At 35.9% G+C, this 17211-nt stretch overlaps 2 protein-coding genes and 1 pseudogene across 2 annotated transcripts; 2 read left to right on the top strand and 1 right to left on the bottom strand.

Annotated features, from left to right (window-relative positions):
* Positions 1-2201: 2201 nt before the first annotated feature.
* ABIL1 (ABI-1-like 1) lies at positions 2202-8209 on the bottom strand. The gene is made up of 9 exons (XM_059602617.2): positions 7622-8209; positions 6565-6647; positions 5647-5797; positions 5456-5555; positions 5247-5339; positions 5039-5123; positions 4842-4894; positions 4633-4739; positions 2202-2744 (listed from the first exon to the last, which is right to left on the bottom strand). The coding sequence occupies exons 1-9, from the start codon at positions 7712-7714 to the stop codon at positions 2589-2591; spliced, it is 921 nt and encodes a 306-aa protein (XP_059458600.2). The 5' UTR covers positions 7715-8209; the 3' UTR covers positions 2202-2588.
* Positions 8210-9596: 1387 nt separating this feature from the next.
* Positions 9597-12408, top strand: LOC132187071 (DUF2358 family protein (DUF2358)). The gene is made up of 2 exons (XM_059601228.2): positions 9597-10127; positions 11742-12408. Exons 1-2 carry the CDS (start codon positions 9802-9804, stop codon positions 12157-12159), a joined length of 744 nt encoding a protein of 247 aa, XP_059457211.2. The 5' UTR covers positions 9597-9801; the 3' UTR covers positions 12160-12408.
* Positions 12409-13937: 1529 nt separating this feature from the next.
* LOC132187271 (hevamine-A-like) lies at positions 13938-15150 on the top strand (annotated as a pseudogene).
* The last annotated feature ends 2061 nt before the right edge of the window (positions 15151-17211 follow it).

Below are 17211 nucleotides of genomic sequence, written 5' to 3'. Positions count from 1 at the left end.
GGTTGTAATCCCACTTATTTACAGCATCCAATAAAAATTGGACACATCAACTTGAAACATGAAATAAAATAGGAACGAAAACACAGGATGAGCAAACTCTTGTTTTCCCTTTCAACGAAACCATGGATCTACCTACACTCTGCACCCTCCTTCTTCGCCAGATGCCAAGACCACTGTCTTAATCAAAGACACAAAATCACTGGCTTGATCACAATTACAAACACAGACATCAGTGTGAGAAATTTCTCTTTAGGTCTTGCTTTATCCCTTTCTTTTTCTTATCATAGTTCACTAGATTCGGCTTGCAAAGCCACCAACTGCGTTGTCTTCTCCTTCGGTTTTGGCTTCTGGGTTGTCGACAACATCGCTGCATACGGTTCTGAAGAGGAAGAGGCTGGCAAGGCTTGCTATTCCGGTGGCGTCGTTGGGTTTTCTGGCTCCAACGGAGGAGAGGTAGATGGGTACTGTGGATTACAAGAAACGGAGAAGAGAGGCTATGGAGGAGAAAGAAGAGAGGCTATGAAGGATCGGGTTTTGGGTTTAACGTTATGATGTGTTACTGCTGCCCTTAACGTTCTGGTTTTGGGTTGGATTCAGTGTTTTGTGTTTATTCTATTTAGTGAAATAATTTGAGGTGTCAAAATTGTAGTGGATGCTGTAAATGAGCGGATTTACACCACATACTGGTTAGAGTTATTATCTTACGTTAATTCATGTTGATCTTTACATCCCATACTAAAAAAAATGTTACCAGGTTATCAAAACAGTTTTAAAAAAAAAAAATTCTAACAAAAGGTAGCTCAAGCCACCCATTCTTCTTCTTCTTCTTCTTTTTTTTTTTTTTTTAATTTTTCTAATTATTTAAATATTTTTAGTTTTTATTTTATTTTATTTATTTATTTTTAATATGAGATATGAGCACGTGACAATTTCTTATTGGGTTGACGCAGGATTCCGTCAATTTTATAAACAGATTTTGGACGAAAGTACAATTTTCGTTTTTAACCATAAGTGAGCTTCTATTTAGGATATGAATTGAAATTGAGATAAAGAAAAATAAAGTCCTTAAAGCCACAAGGAGTAATGAGTTATAAGCATACTATTATGCTACTTTTATTAAAACTTAAAGCCAAAAAAGAAAAAAAAACGTGAGCAACCTATGATGGCCACCTCGTCTATTATTTATTTTTCTATTTTTTAATGAGAATGATGTGAAAAATATTGTTTACATTATTTTTATTATTTATTTAAAATGAAATTTGAGATTTAAAAAAGTACAAGGTGGTCCTCAAATATTTTTTCTTTTATTTATTTTCTTTTTATTTTTCTCTTTTCAGTTGATGATAAAAGAACAATACGTGTCTAAGTAAAGTTCCTAAAATCTTAATGGATGTTTTTAAAATAAATAGACGAGGCTTTAGTCACTTCAATCTTTATCATAGTTATCAACTCAATATTTTATTATATTTATTAATTTAGTAAATTTAAAAATATTTTAAAAGTTGTAAATATTGAGGCAATTTATTTTAAAAATAAAACTTGAGATTTTTCAGCTTTAAAAACTCTAGATGGTAATAATGCCATAAAAATTTTAAACGGATCTTATTCAAACGTGACATCAAAAATAGAGGTATGTACAGAAAAATATACTTTCTTTCTAAAGGACTCTGCAGTATATACTTTCTTTCTAAAGGACTCTGCTGTCTGCACCAGAAACTAGAAAGTAAGACAGGCATAGTTCATATAGAAAAAAGGGAAACATACCTGCAGAAAGAAGTACAGCTATAATCTGGCAAACTTTCATCGATGGCAAAAGCTCTCAGAATATCAAGCCATGTCCTTTTGTTCTAGAAACACATCTGATCCCAACTATCTTGGAATCATGGTAATCAAGATATGAATAATTACATCTGGATCCTCCAGAGTTCCCTTATGACTCTAGATATATTAGAGTTCTTAAAATCTCAACAATTGTTTTTGTACTAAATAATTCAGATATTACCACCTCAACATTTATCTTACTTTTATCAACTCAATATTTGTTAAGGATTGAGAATATGTTAAAAGTGCTAAATATTGAGGTGGCAAAATCTGAATAATTTAACTTTAAAACGATGGTTAGAAAATAAGGAACTCCATTAGCTCCTGATCTTAGCTGGTGATTACTGGTCCCAAATATAGTTGAAGCAACACTAGGAATGCTTAACCATCATCAATCAGCAATATTGACACAAAATGTTCTTATTCACTACATTGTTACATGTACAAGTGTATGAACAGTGATAAATCACAAGCATGGGCATAGAACTTACATACTCTGGACAAAGAATATCATGACATCATGGATTAGGGCTAATACTCGAGCGAGCAGATCCTGAGAGTCTTCATTAGGAGGATTTTAAGCACATTTTTTTTCTCATTATTAGCAGCCAAATGAAAGGGTTGGAGTAGAGTGAATTTCATTTCAAGCAATTTCTGAACTAGTGGCCAAGAAAACAGCCCATCAAGCACCGAAGATATTTCCCGGCAATTCGACTCAAATAATTGGGAAGGTTTGCAGGGCAACATCTTCGATTTCTTTAAAAGATTTATGCAACAGAACCAGCCTTCAGCTTTGGTGTTTTCTGTTTGACAAAGAAAGCTGATAGTACACTTTTGCTGCGAACAGGGACACGTACAATCTGTCGATTTTGATTTTCAAATGACCTGTGAGCTGTCAATGCTTTGGAACTCTCGATTGTGTCCTACAGAAAAAAAAAAAAAAAGAACTTCGTCAGCTTTCTAATTTCACTCATCTATTAAGACAGGTAACAGGTATAGCAGAACAAGAAATAATGTGCAGTGCAATGAGGAAACAAATATCCTTGTTTAGTTTTGGTCAAATGCAACCCATCTTCTAGAGACAGCTACACCAACTGAATAGTCTGATTATCTGATCAATCTGATGTTTGAAATACATGCATTCTGGATAATACACATAAACAGCATTGGAAAATATTAATCTAACGCTATTTTCTATCAGATACAATATATTCTTTTTCAGAAAAGATTGTCCTAAAGACAGAAAAGAACTACATAGTCCAGTGGTTCCCCAAAACTATATCAGACAAACCTGTAGAAATAAGTATAAAAAGGAAATACTTCGGTGGGGAACTTCGACAAAATCTAACAAATTCGGATCAACTTAAAAACTCTTTCACATGGTATGCAGCCCATTGATAAATAATCAACAGTCTCCAGAAACAGATTTTGTTGTGCACACACAGCCACTGAGTTGCTTGATGTGCATAATGTTGTCTCATTAATCACATGCCTAAAGCTAACACACTTGTAAGAGTGCACCACATTACCACCAGTTTGATTTAACAAAAAGATTCTCCACACTGTTGACAAACATCATATATTGTATCTTCTTGTAGGAAAGATAAGATGTGTTCTTATGCTCTGTGCAAGGCAGTCTGCCACGAACCAAAGCTTCCAGCTTTGAAAGCAGTGCTTTCCAGTCTTACTCAGAAAGCGCAGTATTTTAAAAATATTCTGGTAGTTCATCCTAGGGGTTGGGTATTTTAGTACCCACAGATCTATCAATGCTTGTTTCTTGCCAAGCCATCAAATTAAGTTGAGGACAATTAAAATCATCAGTGACTCACAGGCAGTTATATAATAACATTGCATTATAGTTCACACCACCATCTGCGTCACAATCTGCCTTAGCACTAGAATAAGATAAAAATAGTTCAGCAGAACCAGTACATAAGCCAACCAGAAACACAATGCCTACTGACCCAGACCACTCAAAACATGAACTTCTCATGTAAATCCCACTGGAACACAATATGCTCCAGTACCCTAATGTTGGATAGATAAAGTTTACTGCAGAGACAGGATAGAAACCACCCATAACCATGCCCACCAACCAAGACTACTCAACACCCAAACTTCCTAAGCAAATTCATTCAGAACACAACCTGCCCCAGTACTATCCCCCAAGACGATAGAATAGTTCTGCTGCAGAGCCAGCATTTAAACAATAACCAAGCCTACCAACCCATCCCAGTCATCAGCTTGCAACAATAGAAAAAAGCTGAAATGCTCCAAGAACACACAGCTGAGTGCATATCAGGGCTTTTTCCTTTTAGATTTCACCTGACATCTTTGCTTGAGTTCATGTGCAAGGGTCTCGCCAATAATAATTGGTGAGAATCATGCCTAAATTAATGCCTAGACTATCCACATGTGGAACTTATCACCAACTCAAAATCACATTGTTTAATCCCCATCAGTGAGAAACTTTTGTTAAGATATAAATTTGAAAAGTAGGAAAATGAAAGGCAATAAGATTGATAACAAACCACAGTATCAAATGGTAATACATAAGAAGTTTTCAAGACGCTTTCATGAAAGATATAATGTACCATTAAAAAATAATCGTGACTGATGACCCTTCCCAGACCAGGTTACTTACAAATGGTTAACACGCTCTTTTAATAAGTACAAATGGTTCACATGCTTATAAAGAAATTCAAGCAAATAACATGGCAAACACAAAAAGTCCAACGACTCTCAATTTTGATACTCAAGCATGCAAAAGAATGTTGCGCATGTCTGCGAGCTTTTTTGTTTTGACATTACCCTTCTTGTGGCAGTCAATGTTTGCATAACTGCACTAGAAGCAAGACCTCCACTTGAAAATTGAAGATGAGCTGGTGAGGATTTATTCCTGATAGTCTCTTCATTCTCTGCAAGCACATGAGCTTGAAGAATAAGTATCATATCCATCTATAGTCCAATAGCAACTAAACAAGATAAATATGACAAGGTGCGACTCTAATTCGACATACCTACAAGATGGAAAACCCCAGAAGCCTTTCCAGAGATTTTTGGGTCTTCAGTGCTGCACAAAAAGGAAAATGTCAAAAACCCAAGAGAGAAAAAAGTCTTTATGCTCTCTTCAAATATCAAGACAAAGACACATAAACAGAAAAGGAGATACTGTGTCCACCATTTGAAACTTTACACAAGAACCTTTTTTGGTTACCTGGTCGAAGCATGGGGGTTTCCTTTCAGGGTAGACTTCGTTTCTGAGGCTAAATGCCAAGAAAGAGTTTTTGATGCAAGGATACCTACTTAAAACACATGATAAATAATAGAAAATTCACTTAATGCAAAATGAGAAGCAGCATCAAAACCAATATGAAAAACTGCAAAAGCAAGATATCCCTACTGAAAAACTACGAAGTACATACCTTGAGGCTGAAGACGAGCTCTAGGTTGAAAGTGGCTTTGTCTAGCATCAGTCTGTATGTGTGGACTAAATTGTACCTTCTTATTGACAGAATCTACATTGGAGGCGAAGCCAGAAAATTAGAAAGAGAAGAAAAAAAAGAAGTTTAAAAAAAAAAACTCATCATACTAATTATAAATTCTAAAAGAAGCTCATCATAGTTAGTCTTACTTGGTAAAATGTAGTGTTTATGGTGCCTAGGGATGAAAGCCAACAACTGCTGCTGCCTGAGGCCTTCTCTAATTGTGTATGTTTGACATGTCAGAAGTTGCTGATATTAAGAAATCATGTTGGTTCAGCTCTATCAATTCAACAATCCCTCGACAATAGCACATCCAATTAGACTAATGTGAGCAATTTACCTGATTTAGACAAGAAATCCTAAGCTCCATGGTTGAGACTTCTAACGCTTGCTGATCGAGAAGGTCAGTCAACTTGTAAGCGACCGTGCCAAGGTGATCAACAGCATTTACCAGGGCCCGAACAGCATAATCTTTCAGATTGTCCAGTACCCTGAGACAATAATACAAAAATAATTTTCTGCCATGTAGATTATCTTTGATTCTCTCTCGAAAAACTTAACAAAGACTCGTATCCCTTGTCCTAAATTCTTAAGGTTAGCCGCACAGCCTCCAACTCTATCTAGGACAATGATATACCATCATGTATATTTTCAGCATCTTGAACCACATAAGAAAGTTTAGAAAATGTGTACATACTATCTTTAACATATATTGCATGTACATATCAGTTGCAAATTAGAGGTAAGGACCAACATAACATGAGCCCCTCCTATATTCCCACGATTATGCCCTATCTTGTAAAAGTTTCCAAATCAATCTAATTGTTTATGTTTGTTAGACCATATGCTTTAAAATTCTGTCCCTTATTCTAATTACCGTGTTGTTTCTTCAAGTGCAATTCATATACTTTTTGGTCCTACTCTTCAACGTTAGAGAGAAACTCATGTCAAATCCAAATTTTGAAAAGCGTTGAGTGCATCTATTCTAAGTTTTTCATTAGATGCTACATAGTATTTAATTGACATCGCGACTTATTCTGTGACAATGCCATTGAATTTCAGTCGTATTCTTAGTCTAGGAGAGTGCCATGTAGGAATCTCATCAAGGATGATGTTGGTTTAGTTACTGCAAATCTTTAAGATCATACGGTCATACAACAACTGCAGTGTGAGAAATGACATAAGCTCTCACTAATGAAACGATGTTACGCAATAAATTCATTGCGTAAATTATGTACAATGAAATTGGTAGTCTTACATCTGTTTCTGCTCACTGTGAAGATACGATTTTTCACAATATTCTGCAGCAGAATACAGTTGAGGTCTTAAGTTCTTAAGTTCCTGGAATAATGACAAAATGATCAGATTAGAATCAAAGCAACAATTTTGCTTCAAACAACATAATCACATTGCCATAAGAGAAATTATTCATAAGAATGCTACATGAAAGAGTTTAATAAGCATAAGCACAAAAATATTTTAACAAATAGAAGAAATCAAAGCAATCCCAGAAAATAATAGATAATATGAAAGGCATCTGACCATATTACATATACCTGATATTACTCCTTGCGACATAAACAAGTACGGCTTGACATATAGCATAGAATATATATATATATATATATATATATATATATATGAGTTTACCAGTTTCCTGCCTTTCAGGGCTCATGTAGTGAGATAAATTAAAAAAAAAAAAAAAAGTTTTATAAGTGTAGTGAGATAAATTAAAAATGCCTAACATCACATGAGTAAAATCTATTTGGGGAAATTGTGCCAATAAAAAAAACCATATAACATATCTAACATGCCCTTGTACACAAAGGAAGAACAACCCCCCCCCCCCCCCCCCCCGGCGCCAAAATAACCATTACATCTCCTCATAGTAGTACAACACACTAATTATTCCTTAACAAAATTCAGCAATCTTAGCATGTAATTTCCCAGAAGCAATGCACAAAATGAGAAAGATTACACTAACTCCTCAGTCTCCTCTCCTGACTGCCAAGAAAATAGATAAAGAAAACATAACGGGTTAAAAGGCCTCAATTCCAGTCCGCCTAACACAACCGTTTGACTCAGTTGACTCGATTATTTTCCATAATTTCCAACCCCTTTTCTCTTTCCTTAACTTTCAAAACAATCAAACATCAACAGTACGTAAATTGTAAAATTTGGCCATAGAGCATACCAAGCATAACAAAATTGATCAATGAAACAACAAGAATCCAGATCTGGCCCTAAAAAAACCCGGCAACAAACTCATCCACAAATGCATAACATAAAAATTATCTGAAAGAGAGCTGCCGAACCTGCAAAGCTTTGACGAAGCTTTTGCTGCGCTCCATGGAGACCTCGTCGAAGGTCATGGCCGGATTGGCTGGCCTCGCTTGCTCCACTTCCATTTCAGTAGCAATCACCAACGCTCTGGATTTTACGGTCAACTACAAGAAAGAAATGGAAGAGCCCGAGAGCATTGACAAAGAATAAAAAGGGAATATATTAAGGGTTAGATTTGGGGTTAGGTTCTGGTTGGAGAGCTAATAAGCGAGTGGTTTTAGAGAGAGAGAGAGTGAGAGTGAGGTCGAAGCAATCGCGGCAAATGCGATTTTGGAGTTAATGGGAAGCGAAAATGACAGTGGGATTACTTTATTCATTTATTGTGACTTTGTGAGCGGTAAGTGGGTAGTTGATGGGCGTTATTGAGACGGTGGTTCTCATTGATTAAACAACAACCAGTAATCGTCTCTCTCCGACCTACGACGACGAAATGACGAAACTCTCCCCCATTAATGAGCTCGGAAATTCCAACCGGATGGCCTGTAGGGACGATGATGACGACGATGAGATGACGAAGCTCTCCGTGCCATGACGACGATGAATCGAACTGTCTCTCTCCGACGCGTATAGTGGCATCACTGGCATGTGACTATACGGACGAGTCAAGTCTGATGGAAAATTTTCACACATGAAACAAAACTTTAAAAATATACCTCACAAATACGAGTAATGATATAAGTCTTCTTAAAGTCATTCTAAATGTGATGTAATTTTTAAAATTACCAATATATCAAAATTCAATATATCATATCTCAAATTTAACAATAATTTTAAAAACTACATCACATTTTTGAGGATCCTAAGATGATTATAGGAGGACTTATAACATTACTCTACAAATACACACCGAAGAATTTCTTCCCCACCAAACCTAATCTATGACGAACTTAACCGCTGCCTTAGCTAACCCATGTGTTGCAGTGTTTGTGACTACTAATATGGGAAAAGGTGCAATAATCATCTGAATATCCTCTACTAGTTGTTTGAATCGGCTCCATTTTTTGACTAGTATAATTCATAGCTTGAACCACTTTGAGCGCATCACCTTCCAAAATAATATTTAAAGTGCATATTTCTTTCAAAATTTAATAGCAATTGCCAAAGCTTGTTCTTGATGACCCATTTTTTTACAAGCTCTTAGCTGCAATCACAAAACCCTCACGTTCTCGCACCTCAACTCCTATGCTTATCCTCCCATGTATGGCATCCATCGCTGCATCTGGTGACGGAGGAAGGAGGTGGCTAGAATAGTTCATGGTCACCTCCAACTTATAAGAAAGAAAAAAAATTTATTGTATATTGACTCCTAACAACACAATTTATTACCCATTAATCTCTTTCCATACTAAACTCAACCTCCGTCCCAGTCGTTCCAATTTTCCTTATAGATTTTCTTCTAACGGGATTTCCATATATTTTTGGAGAGGCTACGAAACAAAACCGCAGCTGAAACCAATGGTTGAAATCAGGAGTCAGCAAGAATACTTCAGTGTTCACACACACAGCAAACTCGATGGAGCTATAGCCTATAGGGTTGGTTATTCACAAAATTGCATTAATCTGGATTTAATTAATTCTTCACCTTATATAGAAGGACATAAATTTTTTTTTAACTTAATTGAAAAAATAATTTCAACCCAATAAATAAAATTATATGTTGTATTTTTTTTAACATGTGAGAAATATATAATTTGTTAATTAACATGTAAAAAAATACATATTTTTTTAATAAAATTATTATTTAAAAAACATGTAAATCTCTACCCAGGAAAATTTTATCCTTTGGCACCGTGGCAGTGGGTCTATGTGATGCGATCTAGACCGTTCGTTCGTCTTTATCCGGACGTACGACCCAGATTGGAGTAAATTCGCCGGATGTCAATCTTTGGCACGACATATTCCAACTGCCAATCACATTTTTTTCTTAATTTTAATTACTCGATAATTCCAATTATCCGGAAACATAAAACATCATGTTATCCAAAACAGATTTCGTTTCCCTTTCTCATTTTCTCGCCACCCAAACAAGTTCTATTAGATAAAAATTCCGTTCACTTTCCCGGGAAAATGGAATTATTTTCTCAATTGACCTTCCTGTAATATCACGTTTTCCAAACCCCAAAATTTCATTTTCGGAAAATTTGACCGTTCCATGGCTCTTCTCATCCATTCACCTGAAATTTCCACTCTCCCGAAGTTCTTCTGTAACCCTAGTCCTACGAATCCCAAAAGCTTCATTACTTTGAGGAATAACGGGAAGGCTGGGTCTAGGGGTAGAGTTAGGGTTAGGGTTTCGGGGCTGGATCAAGGTGTGAGCTTGTACGGACAATTCTCGGCTCCGGTTAAGCGAGGTTCCAAGCCGAGCAAAGAGGAGGAAGAGAAGCAGAATTACTATGTGAATGTGGGCTACGCGATTCGGACTCTCAGAGAGGAGTTTCCCGAGGTGTTTTACAGGGAGCTCTGTTATGATATCTATAGGTATGATGTTTTATTTTTATTTTTTTAATTTCATCTTACTCCTTGTGGTTTTTAGTCAATCGAAAACCCATATCAATTTAGCGAAATAGTTGAATCATGCTTGTTTATGTGGTGGGAAACAAGAAGTAAATTAAACTTGTGAATTTGATCGGTGATTATAATTGGAAAGTCACCCCCTTTGTTTAAATTAGAATCGCATGGAGGGTTAAGATTCATTTCGATGTCAAGGTAAAACTTATTTATCATTCAACTTACAAAGAAATTATATGCTTTATCTATCTGGTAGGAATACTGTTATGGTTAATTCGGTATCATCACTACAAATAAGCTAGACACCATGTTCTTAGTGCCTGCCTGCTTACCCACATTATGCCTTATAAGTTATAAAGTTAGTCATTTTATTTTGTAACACTAATTAAGGCTATAGCCTATGATACTTCAGCAAAAGTATTTGTTGGGATATTTGGGTCAGTTTTACTTAAAAGAAAAATTGATCTAGGATCTTCCCTGAGGAGAGGGAGCTGGGTATGACCAGATCAAAAAAGCTTGTGATACGCTGCCACTAAAGCTTAGGTGTGATTTTTTAAACTGTAATCATTATAGTTTTTGATATTGAGGATGGGTAGGTAGCGAGTTTTTTCCTTAAGTCTTCTCTAGATGGATATTTAAATGAAAATTGCTTATAAAAAAATATGGACACTAAATTGAAAATAAACTGTGTGATTTTGAGCATCTCATTTAATTAAGAGTGCATGGACAGAAAAGCATGGAAAAGATGTAGCATTATTCTGTATCTTGGGCTTGTATTTTTCATGCATCTTTTGATAGATTATTGGTGATACTTGTCAACAACAATAGCAGACAGATTAACATCATTACTATCCTTCACAACACGAGAACAGTAATTCTAGGTAATAGTCACAGAATAAGATTGCAGTGTTCAAATTCAAACCTGTGTATTATATATAGAGAGATATACATTGAATCTGCATGCATGTCATGGTGTAGTTGCAGATAGGTTCCAATGTTCAATGCATGGCACCGCCTCTTAGACACTTGGACTCATCACTCAACTCACCTCCCACACACTTCTACCCATGCCGAAGAAAATTTGTCAGAAGTGGACATGTAATGATTAAAATATATATGTGAATGGTGTTAGTTTTTACTTTTGACCAAGGAAGACACTGAAGGAGCATATATATATATTGCATAACAGTTGGTTGCAGTTATTTGTATGCTGATTTCCCAAAATTATATCAAAACTATTGCTGTTGCAGATTATTGAGGGATGAGTTTGCATTGTTAAGACTATAGATGCCAATGAAAGTAAGGACGTTTCAGGCTATCATGTAGAAGTTCTTATCATGTTTGGTTGAAATTATATATATATATATAATGTTTGCAGTTATGAACTGATCTATGTCCACGTATATATGGCAAGAATGAGGTATTTGATTGTCTAGCACACATGCCAGTAGCCTAGACAAGACTTGTATGCATTTTTTTATTTTCACTAGCTCATAAAACTTTGTGCCTATCATTATCGCATGGAATTTTGTTAAAAAAACATCTTGAGTATATGCTAACAATTTTCATTGGTACTTTGGGCAGGGATGACATCGTTTTTAAAGATCCTCTCAATACTTTTAGTGGCATTCAGAACTATAAATCAATTTTCTGGGCACTACGATTCCATGGCCAGATATTTTTTAAGGCTTTGTGGGTTGACATCGTTAGTGTGTGGCAGCCCATGGAGAACAGCATAATGGTTCGATGGACCGTCCATGGCATCCCACGAGTCCCATGGGAGAGTCATGGTCGATTTGATGCCACCTCAGAATATAAATTCGATAAGAAAGGAAAGATATTCGAGCATCGAGTTGACAACATTGCTTTCAATTCACCTTCAAAGTTTCGGGTGCTGGCTGTGGAGGATTTAATCGGAACTCTTGGTTGTCCCTCAACCCCGAGACCAACTTATTTTGAAATTTCTTCTCCTCCATCTTCAGAAAGAACTTATCATTACTAAAGCGCTTTACACATTTTGAAATAAATTGTGCTGTGCAAGTAAATATCAAGCTAGAGCTTTGCATCTTCTTCAGTGTAAATCAGTGTGAGAACCTGGTTTAGAACGCAAAATGTTTTTGAAGTTGATAGTTCGAAGTGTGTAGTGTTTGGTTGATCTAATTATTAGCACTAGCTAATATGAACCATATTGGCATGTTGTAATTACTCAGAGATGACTTTCATCATTACTCAAAGTGTTGTTTAAGCATTGTATATTGAGTAAATGTATAGTGCAGGTTAAATGCAAATCATTTATTCGTGAATTGGGGACAAAGCAAATATGAAGCTAGAGCTTTGCATCATCTTGAATCTATACCTACACCTGGTTTTGCCTGCAAAATGTAACTTCATTTATTCGTTAATTGGTAATTAAGTAAATATCAAGCTAGAGCTTTGCATTTTCTTCAATGTATATCAGTGTAGGAATCTGTTTAAGACTGCAAAATGGTCTTGAAGTTGACAGTGATTTAGTTGTATTTTCAGATTTTAGTATAATTAAGGGTAAATTACACTTTGCCTCACTAAGCTGTCATCCCATTCTCAAATTGACCTATAAATTACAGCATACAACAATTTGAACTTATAAATTATTGCAATTTTTCAAGTTGCCTCCTGTGTCAAAATTACCCATTTGGAATGGAAAAATGTTAGCATATGCCTTGTATGTGCACGTGAGTTACCAAATTGCCCTTAAAAAATGTGACATGAATATCACCAAAGGGTGGCGGCCACACCCACTCACAACAGAGGAGTTGGTTGTACTACTGCTCTTCTAAAGGTGAAAGGTGATTGTGTGGCTTCCTATCTAAACAAGTGAGAGGTGGTCGTACAGCCATCTCCTCTAAACAAATGGGAACTCCTCGCGTGGCTACCCTATTAAAGAGATGAAGGTGGCTATGTGGCCAATCCCTGGCCATGTGGCCACCCCTTTACTACATTAGGAATGACCACACAACCACCTCTTTGAATTAGTAAGAGTAGTCCTACAACAAGTAAAATGAGTGATTGCACAACCACCTCTTTAAATAGATGGGCCGGCTGCATGGCAACCCCATCTGTTATGTTGGGGGGTAGTCGTGCCTCCGTCATTCTGAAAAGGTGGGCCACCCTTCACTTGAAATAGGGTAACCCCTTTGAACAAAAATTACATTAGCTTCTTTTTTTTCTTTCTTTTTTTTAAGTGAGGGGAATCTGTACACACGTGTAGAAACACGCTAAAAATTTTCATACAAAATAATGGTCAATTTTGACACGGGACAATTCCGAACATTGCGTTAGTTTATAGGTCTGAGTTCAATGAATTGTAGTTTAAAGGTTAACTTGAGAATGTGAAGATAGTTTGGAAAGACAAACTGTAATTTACCCTACAATAAATTTACAAGTTAATTAATCCATCAGAGGAGCGTAGATTCTTGACTAATTTTTTCACGAATTAGGAATCTGGAATGAGAAGTTGAAAGGTGCAAATTGGATATAGAAAATTAGAACAGGAACATATATACTTTGTACGTAATCCATAATTCCCTTTCACAAATCTCATTATATTCTGTAATTATTCACGTATTCTGACAAATGTTGGCTGAAGATTATGAAGGGGGCAAGAAAGAGAAGTAATTTGTAAAAAGGATGACGACAGTCAACAGGTCGTTGCACCCTATTAGAGAACAAACACCATAAGGTTAAAGATAAGCCAAATCTGATGTAATTTCAAATTAAATTTCAAGATTTTGAACTCACAAATGGTTTAAGTAGTACACAACTCGACAAAAGAAAGATGAGGAGAAGGAGAATTGTCTGCAATTTACAACGCCGTGTGCGTTTAACAGTGATTATTAAGATTGTGAAACTAGAGCAACCCTTCAGCCACGCACTCTTTAGCAACAGAACAAGATGATAAATGTCACAATTGGGCCATAATCCCCCTATATAAAGCATGCTTTACACTAACATAGTCAAGCAATAAAGCAACACAGAATGGCAATGGAGTTATCAAATTCAGTAGCATTATTCTGCTTAGCAATGTTAACACTGGCAATGGGTTCAAATGCTGGCGGAATAGCTATCTATTGGGGTCAAAATGGAAATGAGGGCACCTTGGCGGAGACCTGTGCCACTGGAAACTATGACTATGTGAATCTAGCTTTCCTACCAACCTTTGGAAATGTTCAGACTCCTATGATTAACCTTGCAGGCCATTGTGATCCCTACAGCAATGGCTGCACCAGCTTAAGCTCTGACATACAATCATGTCAAGCCAAAGGCATTAAGGTAATGCTTTCGATCGGAGGCGGCGCAGGGAGCTACTACCTTACCTCTTCTGAGGATGCCAGACAAGTTGCTACTTATCTTTGGAATAACTTCTTGGGAGGAAAGTCCTCCTCCCGCCCACTTGGTGCTGCTGTTTTGGATGGAATTGATTTTGATATTGAAGGGGGCACCAACCAGCACTGGGATGACTTGGCAAGGTACCTCTCTGGATACAGCAAGCAGGGCAAGAAGGTGTACTTGACTGCAGCTCCACAGTGTCCTTTTCCAGATGCTTGGATTGGGGGTGCTCTGAAAACTGGTCTGTTTGATTATGTCTGGGTTCAATTCTACAATAACCCTCCTTGCCAGTACACTTCTGGGAGTATTGGCAATCTGGAAGATGCATGGAAGCAGTGGACTTCAGATATCTCTGCTGCCAAGATTTCCTTGGACTACCTGCTGCTCCTGCAGCAGCAGGAAGTGGCTTCATTCCTGCATCTGATCTAACTTCCAAAGTACTTCCAGCCATTAAGGATTCTTCCAAATATGGTGGTGTTATGCTGTGGTCCAAGTATTAAGATGATCAATCTGGATATAGTTCCTCCATCAAGAGCCATGTCTGAATACCCAGATGATTTGTATCCAAGCTTCTGCATTTTTCACTTGTGTTCTCTCTATATGTTCTAATATCATGTATGATTTGTATGGAAATATCATGAGTGTGATTTTTAACTTATTTCAATCAATTTAGTCTATAAAATTATCTTGTGTCTCTTAAATGAATGATAAATGATAAAAGCAAAGTTTGAACTCAAAATCTTCGGCTTTAATACTATATTAAACAAGGGAAAAATGCAGTTTACTCCCTGAAGTTTCAGGAGTTTTTTAATTTTAATCCCAAAGCTCAAAAATTGGCAATCTACCCCCTGAATTTTCAAAAATTGGCAATTTAAACCTTTCGTTTAATTTTTCCGTCTAAATGAACGGAAATCTATGAAATTACATCATTACCCTCATGCTTTTTTAAAAAAAATTCTGTCAAATTTAACAGAAATTAATAACTGAAGGTTTAAATTGCCAATTTTTAAAACTTCAGGAAGGTAGATTGTTAATTTTTGAACTTTTAGATTAAAATTAAAAAAATTCCTAAAACTTCAGGGGTAAACTGCATTTTCCCCATTAAACAATCACTCGTCTCCCTATCCACTCCAAGATAACCACCATCCACTGAAATAGAAGATATTTTCAAGTTAATTCAGTCAGCATGCGACAAGATTTTCAATACCCAACCAAATATGTATAAGTTTGATTTAATAAGATAACGTTGAGTTGATGTTGAAAAATGAGGCAGAAGCAAACAAAAAAATTTCATTGAAATTTGTAGACCAAAGGCGCCGCCCTAGCCATTTGTCTCACTCTGTTGAACATACCAACAACATATAGTTGAACTCTAGTCCACCACGTAGACCACCTCTAATTCACCTATAATTTGTGTGGACATAAATAGAATACTAGGGGCAACAATTGGTAAGGGCGGAAATAAGATTTTAGATTTGGAAATTAGAAATTGAAAAATAAAAATAAAAAATTAGGAGATACAAATTTGATTTTAAAAGAATTATAGGAGTCTTTTAAAATGAAAATTGAGATACAAATTGGAGGCTTGAGAGAACTCTATAATACTTGTTCACGTGTTGGATTTGAGTCGTGTTGATGCATAGATATAAGACTATATAAATCAACTTTAACTCAATCAATTTACTTAAATGGGTCAAACCTTTTAACCATAACCCACTAATTTCGTGTTGAGTTCGTGTCAAATTTGTAGGCTGTTTAAAAAATCGACATCCCTAAATATCACTATTGAGTTTATGTCGTATCGAAATATGGATATAATATTGTAACCTACCTATTTTAATTAAACATGACAAACAATACAATCCTAATATACTAATTTCATGTTAAGTTCGTGTCTGTAAAAAATTGTGAACATTAAGAATACGCTCAAAGTGTTTTTTCTTTATTTTTCAAACATATTTTTAGAGTTTTGTAATGGATTGACGACGTGACAAGATCTTTGTCTTTCGTTATAAACGAGTTGATAGGATTTAAAATATTACGGTGGATAAAATATCTTAGGGATTGTAGATGATTTTGATGCCTAAAGTATTCGAGCTTCCTTCATCGAGTAAAGGATTGTATTTGTCCCCAATTCTTCACAAAACTGTCAGCATTACCATCATCATCTTTCGAAGTAGAAACGAACAGAGACAAAGAAGAAGAGGTGGATGAGGAGTTTTTGAGAAAAGAAAGGCATTTGGGAGGTGGGAAAATTGGAGAGACGAATGTTTCGCAGTGAAAATCAATACTAATATGAAAAAAAGAAAAAGAAAGTCAGATGCACTTCCAAATACACTGCATATTCTCTTACCTAGCAGTAAAAATCAACATTAAATTTTGAATAGATCGTCATTTCACTTGACTCACTGTCAAGTCAAAGAGTGTACGCTTAAAAATACACGTAATATTTCTCTTTATGTGAAATATAAAGATTAGCCCGTTTACAATTCAATCGTGATTTTTCACTCCCGTATCAAGAAATAAGCACTTAGAGAGCAAGTGCTTGAAACTACAGTTTGCATGTCTCAATTGGAAAGTCCATCATGTGGGAAGTGTAATAGCCCCTATCTATTTGTTAGGCACGGGAAACATCTCATCAAATCTGATATTATTTGTCAGTCAGTTAATAAATCTTAATTCTTAAACA

This window comes from Corylus avellana, chromosome 6, assembly GCF_965113065.1.
Source record: "Corylus avellana chromosome 6, dhCorAvel1.hap1.2, whole genome shotgun sequence".
NCBI classification, from domain to species: Eukaryota; Viridiplantae; Streptophyta; class Magnoliopsida; order Fagales; family Betulaceae; genus Corylus; species Corylus avellana.
Note: the sequence above shows the minus strand (reverse complement) of the source record. Positions and strands in the feature narration are given on the sequence as shown.